Source organism: Choloepus didactylus, chromosome 18 (assembly GCF_015220235.1).
Source record: "Choloepus didactylus isolate mChoDid1 chromosome 18, mChoDid1.pri, whole genome shotgun sequence".
NCBI classification, from domain to species: domain Eukaryota; kingdom Metazoa; phylum Chordata; class Mammalia; order Pilosa; family Megalonychidae; genus Choloepus; species Choloepus didactylus.
The window spans coordinates 3,820,938-3,829,074 of record NC_051324.1 but is presented as its reverse complement, the minus strand read 5'-3'; the positions used below and the strand labels follow the sequence as shown (position 1 = coordinate 3,829,074).

At 45.4% G+C, this 8,137-nt stretch overlaps 1 protein-coding gene across 1 annotated transcript in view; it reads right to left on the bottom strand.

Annotated features, from left to right (window-relative positions):
• Positions 1 to 444: 444 nt before the first annotated feature.
• TEKT3 (tektin 3) overlaps positions 445 to 8,137 on the bottom strand; it is a 28,257-nt gene continuing 20,564 nt past the window's right edge. The window contains 2 exon segments of the mRNA XM_037809326.1: positions 445 to 730; positions 7,417 to 7,568. Coding sequence (XP_037665254.1) covers positions 514 to 730; positions 7,417 to 7,568 — 369 coding nt within the window. The 3' untranslated portion in view covers positions 445 to 513.

Here is an 8,137-nt window from a genome sequence, read left to right as displayed (position 1 = left end):
TGAATTCACTGCTAATGAATCGACAACATGCATTTAATAAGATGCCTTTAGCCAGAAATTCACGTAAAGCAAGGTTACATGTTGATCAGTAGATGAAGACATTGTGACCCGAGGCTCTCGGGAACCTAACCTCATATCTCTCTGGGAGCAACGGTTCGCTGTTCTCTAATTCAGTGACAACATAACTGCTGCAAGTAACAAGAATCAAATGTGATACATTCCTCCTTTCCTGCCTATTCATTTTACACATATAAAATAACAAGAGTAATATGAATCATCTTTTTTTAACTTTCTCTAGTACTGTGATTCTATTTCTTTATGTCCTTCACACAATCCAGAAGCCTAGTAAATAGGAGAGTCAAGGTCTGGACGCAAACAAAAGGCCTCCCAAGACAGGCAATGGGTACATTTCTATCAATACGATCCTTTAATAAGTGAACAGATTGCCCTCAGTTTAAGTGCTGAGCCCGTCTCTGACCAGGCGTATGGAGACCGGCTCCGGGTGGGGGTCCCCTAACAGCAGCCGACCAGCCCCAGGGTGCTGGGGAAGGTTTTGCACATGCCCATGCATTTCTCGTGGTTGATGCACAGGGAGTTGGCTTTGATGGCCAGGTCGTGCTCCAGGGTGGCCTTGGTGTGGACCAGCAACTGCAGGGTGTCCTCGGCATCCCTCAGGCGCTGCTGCAGGGTTTGCAGGGTGTCGTCCACCTCGTACACCTCGTTAACCAGGCTGCAAGAAGGAATCGGTACCTGGTTAGGAGAGCAGAGGAGTTAAGGGCTGGCGTGTTTGTCGAATGCCTGTTGGAGGTGCCCAGCAGAGCATGGCTTCTACCCATGCAAGAACGTTCCTAAAGCAAAGAAAGCAATCACTGTGCATGGTCCTAGCACAGATCCCAGGCCACGGCTGCCTGGGCCCCGCCTGCCAACTGTGCCCCATAACCCTGCAGGCAAACTGAGCATGCTCCTGGGGCACCAGCAAATTAGCTATGTTTATGCACATGTATGTATAGTAAAGATACCTACCACAAAAGAAATAGGGAAAACTTTTAAACATTTGATATTTTTTCAAATAGCAGATAAAAATGGGAAAAGTCAAAACTTTGCTGGACTCCCTTACATTCATTTTATCATTGCAAATTGTTTTTATTCTGAAGCCAGTATCGGGCAGAGGGGACACTAATTTTTCAGTGGCAAAGGTCATGCAAGTCAGTCCAATAAGGCCTCCTCAAATTGCAACGTGCTCCCCTCCCTCCCTGCAAAGTCTCAAGGCAATTCTGTGTCCCAGATTGAACATATTTATTTGTACAATCGCCAAAAACTTAATAGAACATAAAATGATAATGCACAGAATTAGCTACACAAGCTGGAAACAAACCACAATTCTAATCGTGTTATGATGATGAGAAACATTACAAGGTCTTCATCAAGCCAGAGAGGAAAAATGGCACCCTTTCCCAGAAAAACAGTTCCTTCCCAGATGTCTAATCAATATTATTTTTCATTTGCATTTCCTTGATTATTAGTGAACTTTTCTTAAAAGTCTGTTGGTCGTTTTATGTTCCCTCTGTGAATTGTGCCCTCCCTGTCATTTTGCTCATTTTTCTACTGTGGTGTTAGTATTTATAAAATTTTTATTTAAAGAACTCTTTAAATATTACGTATATTGTTTTCTTGGGTCTTTTTTGCTTATGGCAAATACTTTCTCTCATTTATCAAGTGCCTTTTGATTTTGTTCATGTGATTTTGTTATACACAAGATTTCAAATTATAGTAAACCAAATCTCTCTCTTTTCTTTTCGGATTTCTTCTCTTGCATTTACACTTGGAAAGGCTTTCTCTTCCAGAGGAACATTAAGCAAGGGCTCCCTGTACCCCACTGATTTGTGTACCAGTAATATCCAAGGGATAGGACCTTGAGGTCCCCAAACAGAGAAAATAGGGAACAGGTTATTAAAAAGCACTGATAGTAAGAAAATATTTATTGACTATTTTATCCTATGCATATCATTCTAAGTGCTTTACATGATTCAGATAACTGAATTCTCACATCACCACTATGAAGTATGTACTATAATCATCCCCATTTAACAGAAGAGGAAACTGAGGGTCACAGAGTTTAGGAAACTCCTCACAATTTTGCATGGAGCTACATACACATCTGCTGTTCCCCTGACTCCCGTCAATTGGAAACACATCTCCAAGTTCACCAACTTTTAACCAGTGATGCAAAGCCAAAGTTTTCTTTACTTTGGGATTTGTTGATCAGCAGACTTGGGATGTGTGCAATCATTAAAATATAAATAATAAAAAGAGAACAGTGACAATGAACAAAAAGGGATGTGGGTGTCCCCAGAGATGGAAAAGAGTTCATGAGTATACAAAATTAGCCAGGCCACACTGAAGCAATTTATCGAGGTGATTTCATGACTTCTCCGAACTTCACAGCTGGAAAATGAACGTGAGAGGTCAAGTCCAATTCCTTGTTGAACAGACAAGGAAACTGAGTTTACGGGGTCGGGGAGCTGCCACTCTGCAGGCCCCCGATCCACCTGGGGATACGCCGGGCCCAGGTATCCAGGAAGCCAAGAAGGAAATAAGGGGCCCGGTGGCCACATTAAAAAACTGGCCCCCAAGTCCTGCTCCCACCCTCAATTCTCTGTGATAAAAGGGCAGAAGCAGAGCCCAGAACATCGGCATCAGGGTCCTGGACTCGACATTCCCTGGGGTTGGCCCCTTTCTCTTCTGCGGGCAGTGGCCCCTGCTCAGGACTGCTGGAGAACACGCGAGACACCTGGTTAAATTTGGATTTCAGATAAGTGCATCCCAAATCTCGCAAAGACTAATTATACTAAATATACTTACACTGAACAAAAACACTTCAACTAAAAAATTATTCGTGGTTTATCTGAAATCCAAATTACACTGGACATCCTATTTTTAAATTAGCAAAATCTACACCAAACGGGATCTCCCAGAACTTTATTAAGATGGCGTACAAGGCAACCTCTTCTTCTTCTACTCCAAACCCCGTATGCATTCCTTTTTCTAAAAGACAAATTCTAAACATACAATATAAGGTTGCTTGAAAAACTCAGGACACAAAACTTTACACATGGCACAGTCATAGTTTTGTTAATGTATCTTGTGGCAAATACAACAAAATGCTAAAACTCGTTATCCCTAGATAGCACAAAGAAGGGAGGATGGGTTTGTATTTTTTATTTTCTGTATTGTCTGAATTTTCTTCCATGATCAGATTCAGCTACTCTCAGAGCCAGAAAGAAAACAACAAATATTTTTTCAGAAAGTAACGTAATTTCGAGGAACTTGAACTCGCTTTGACTCCTAGAGAGTTTATCGGAAGCAACCCAGCTCACTGACACCGCGATGGGGGACACCTCTCCGCTCCGAGAGGACACCCACTGTGGACGCTCCCTGGCTGGCTGGACGAGCCCTGCCCCCTGTGCACAGCCTTCCTGGTGGACACGCCTGTCCATGGCTGACCCCGGGCTCAGATGTGGGTTTACAAGGAAGATGAAGTGGAGCCTTCACCCAGCACCCCAGACGGCCAGTGTTTCCCATCTCGGGCAAAGCCAGAACCCTTCTCCTCATCCTTGGTCCCTCCCTCTCCTTCATGCCCCCCTGCACCCTTCAATCGTAAAATCCTGTTTTTCTGTCTCCCAAACAGCCTCATCACGAGCCACTGCACCCTTCGCTCTTGGTTCTCCAGCATGTCCCCTGACCATGAGCTTGTGTTAGACCCCAGGACTTTTACTCTGGCTGCCCCTCAGCCCAAGAGCCCTTAGCCTGCTCTCCATCCAGCTAACTTACGCCATCTTCAACTCTCAGGCTGTGCTACCTGGGGAGGTCTCTTTCTGACCCAGGACCAGGACACTGCCCAGTGCAACACTGGGGACGTTGGCCGTCGCCTGAACTCTCCATCTGCCCACAAGAGTGGGCCTGAGTCTGCCATGCTCCAGGCTGCTGACAGCCATGCAAACATTACCTGTTGAATGAAGACCAACTTCTCTGTCCCAGTTTAAGGAGACAGACCTGGGAGCTGGGAGTTACCCCAAGGTCCAAGTCCATAGGTCTTGCAGAATCATGAACCGGACCCAGCCCAGGGGGGAGGAGCCTATTGGGGGTCCCGGGATGTGTAGGGCCTCATCTATAAGCACCTGCAGCAAGCACAAGATGAGAGGGGCTGGGAAGGCCTCCAAGCAGCTCCCTGGAGCAGCACCAAAGCGGGGAGATCGTGTCCACTCCAGGTATCACCTTTTGCTTAGAAACTGGACCATTTTCTTACCTCGGGGGTGGGATGAAGACGAAGTGCCTGAGTTTCTTTTGGTCTAGGGATGGTAAACACAAAACTTGAGAACTAAACTAAAAGCACATTTTTGTGTTGCTGAGGTCAACTTGGATTAACAAGACAGCCTTGAAAAAAATTAAATAAAATCCCGGGCTGTAAAGTTTCACCAGCAAAGGAACAAATCTTTGGGGAGGCTGCTGCAGATGGCTGCTAATGAGATTTATGACGAGGATGGGTTGTTTATAACCACCCTTGGCCTGCCTCTGTCTCCAGCCTGCTCTGTCACACTTCCCCAGGCTTCAAAAGGAACCCCGATCCGAAACGGAGGTAAAGGGGCAGGATGATACATGAGTTGTCACTCCTTGCGGCCAAATTCTACTCTTAGTGGAAAATTTATCTGTGAAGGAACTGTTCAAAGCATACACGCTAAAACGTCAATGTTAAAATAAAGAGGAATTAAAGATAAATAAGACGCAAACAGTTAACGAACATGTTTTCCCACCCCTGCATGAGCAGGGGATACTGCACTTGCCTCAGCTTTAGAAATACATTTTTCATCATCATCACCTTAAATTAATAATTTAAGAAAACACATTGTGTTTTCTTTCAAGGCCACATTTTGACTCTCAGTTTCCTTGTTCTTGGCAGAGCTGTACTGCTGAAGCCACTCATTTTTCAGAAATTACAAAACTATAAAATATTTGGCATTCAAATACAAATAAAGCCACTGTAGTTTTTGCTTTAAAAAAAAAAAAAAAAGACTATCACAATTATTTATGTAAAGCAAATCCTGGGCTGGCCCTTCACCAAAGATGCCAAGGATATTTAGAATCACTTTTGAAAGAAACTGTTTAGAAAATTTTAAGTGAAAATAAAAGTTTCAAACTGAAAAGAGCAATTTTTCTCAGTTCCCACTCCCTTGAGTTTATGATCTTTATTTTTTTCTTAAATCTGGGCAGCCAAAGGGTCGCTTTCAGAACTATCAGCTTAATAAGGAAAATAATCCCCTCCCCCAATAATAATCCTAAATTCCCCCGTTGTTACCCTAGGGCCATATTTTTGGCAAGGATATTTTAACTAGAAATCTTTACTGGAACAAAACTAGGTTTTGTCCTAAAGTCAATAAACTGAGGAAACAGGCATACTGTGGAGTCGGCAGGAAGTAAAGGAAAATCAAATTCTGTTTAACTGTGACGGGGGGAAAAAGAGTGAAAAAGCATTCCACTTCTCCAAGGACGCTGTGAATGCCTCATTGTTTGGTAACTCCAAAGCCATCTCGACCACTACTCCAAACACTTCTAAAAAAGCGACCCTGTGTTTTTGCCCGATGGCGATCTGAATGATTCATTTATTTCCATCTCCACTTTTAACTCCTGCCAAAATTTCCAGAGAAGGAAACTTAGAGCTCCGCTTCTCCTAAAAATGTCCGCACGAAGTCACACTTTGTTGCTAACTGCAATCTCACTGCCAGATTCCTCTGAAGCAATAAACCCCTCAGGTGAGCTGTCACAGTGCACCTGGCTTCTGAGGAGGAGAGCAGCTTATCGTAAAGAATGGGTGGGCCACAGCAGGGGTGCTGTGGAACCCACTTTGAGAAACACTGAAGCTGGGGTGACGTGTCCTCCTAGACAACCGCTCTGCTAGGAGAAATGCAGTTTGTCCAGGACATGAAGGCAATTTGCATCCATTTGCATCCATTTGCATATATTCTAAAGCATATCCACGAGGAGAGTTTTCCAGTTTTGTCCTCTGTGCATCGGAGACGATGATATGGTACCTGCTTGGTTGACTCATTCCATATGGGCAATGAGAAGGTCAACCAAGAGCAGGTACAGCTTGGGGTGATGGTAAAGCATCGAACAGTGGGACAGACCCAGTGGGGCAGAAGCAAATGGTTGCTTCTGTTGAATAGAGCAGATGAGGGTTCAACTTGTGGCTCTCCTTTTTACCACCAGCTGTACCCTGGACCACCTCACTCAACCCACGTTTGCCTCGGTTTCCTCCCTGGTGGAGTGTCTGTGCTGCAGTAAAGCGCTTAGGAGTAAGATCAACAAACGGTAGTAGATCTGATGATCATTGTTCTCATCATCACCATTATTTTCATTATCATCCTCCTCTTTGGGTCACAACGCTCTCCCTTTCCTTCCCCTCCAGAAAATCCACTGCCTCAACCCACCACTTGTATCTTTGGTAAAGTTCAAAGTAGTTTTATCCTTAGGATAAATCCTTTGTGATGATAAGGAAAGTCTTTCACAGCCCAAGTGAAAGACAAGGCTGGTGGCGTCTCCCCATTGCACCAGAAAGGATTTTAAAATTCAGGTGCTGCCCCTCTGTTCTTCCAGTTGTCATAAATTGGATTAACTTCTGCAAGGAGCCTTTGATGACCCAAGAACGGCAATGACAAAATCCAGAAAGAAAACGCAGACTCACAGGTCTGGGAAATTGGAAATGAAGCCAGAATAGGGGGTGGGGAAGTATAAAATCTTGGCCAATTTCTCATAAGCCCATCCTAAAAGGAGCCTTCAAAGTTAAAATAACAATAATAAAATCCATCTACTAGTGTTTAATAGATAAACTGCAGCTTCAGAGCCCTCCTTCCATGTCCACGTGGGAGCTGGGCTTGATGAGCCAGATGCTCTCCTCCTCTCCCAAGAGCAGAACGAGCTGAAATGAGCCCAAATGAGGCATTAGAGGTTTGAGGGGTGGTGGGGCACGAGGATGTTTTGACAGCAAGAGCAGATATTAAGGGCCAAAAGAGGGCAATGAGAGCAAACAGGAGGTTAGGGGGTCAGTGGGATTTGTACCACGAGTCCCTTTTCTGACGGGTCCCCAGCACTGAGAAATATACACAAAGCCCATGGACTCTGCCATGTGTTTAAAAAAAAAAAAAGGTGTTCTGGAAACTGGAAACATTCAGAGACTCCAGGGAAGTGCAAAGAAACCCAAATACCGCCCTGACCTCTCTGAATGACGCGAGATGTTTATTGACACTTTCACAGAAGGCTCAGACACGTCGAGCTTTCCTATGCTCCCCCGCCCGGAGGGCCGTGTGTTGGCAGAAAGAGCATCTGCCAAGGGCCCAGAACCAGCCAGGCCTCCCGCCTTACCGCAGCTGAGCCATGTCTCGGCAGAGCTCTATGTTGGGTCTCCTTGTGCGCTCATCCAGTCTGGTTTGAGCCACCTTCAGGAAGGCAGACTTCTCCCTGATGGCCTTGATGGATTCTATGGTCATTTAGGTCTGGAAAATCTCCTGCAGGGTCTGCAACCAAGAGAAGCCAATGCCTGAGGCGCTGCCCCCTCACCACCCTGCTTTCCCTCTTGGCTGTCGGTGGGGAGCCCTTGCCCCTGCCCCACCCTCTCTGATGAGGAGGTCCATTTGTCGAGAGCTTGTTCCTTGCCAGCCCTGTCCCCAGTGCCAGAGCCGGCTCACACCCGCCTGGACAACTGGGTGTGGACATTGTTCTCCACTCGGGGTTCCGTGGTGTCATGTTGGGAGTATTTACACCACAGAAATTGGCCACTGTCACAAATCAGGGCCTTTGTTCCATGGAGCTGGTTGTCAGATACTTAGCAGCACAAATTTGTGGATAACTGACTCAAGTGAGAGGGGGAGTTTGAGCAGCCCTAACTTATGTCCTTGCCTCTCTCCCTCCCGGCCCTCTCTTCCTGCCACCCTCAAGGAGATGTGTTCCTTCTAGCGGAGGGTTTGCCTTGATGCTAATTGAGTTTAGCTTCTTTGGCATCCCTCACTTGCAAGAAAGAGGCGCTGGCAGTTTTGTATTCCTAATTTTGTATTTTTTTTTTTTTCATAAAGAGGGTCCCATAAAT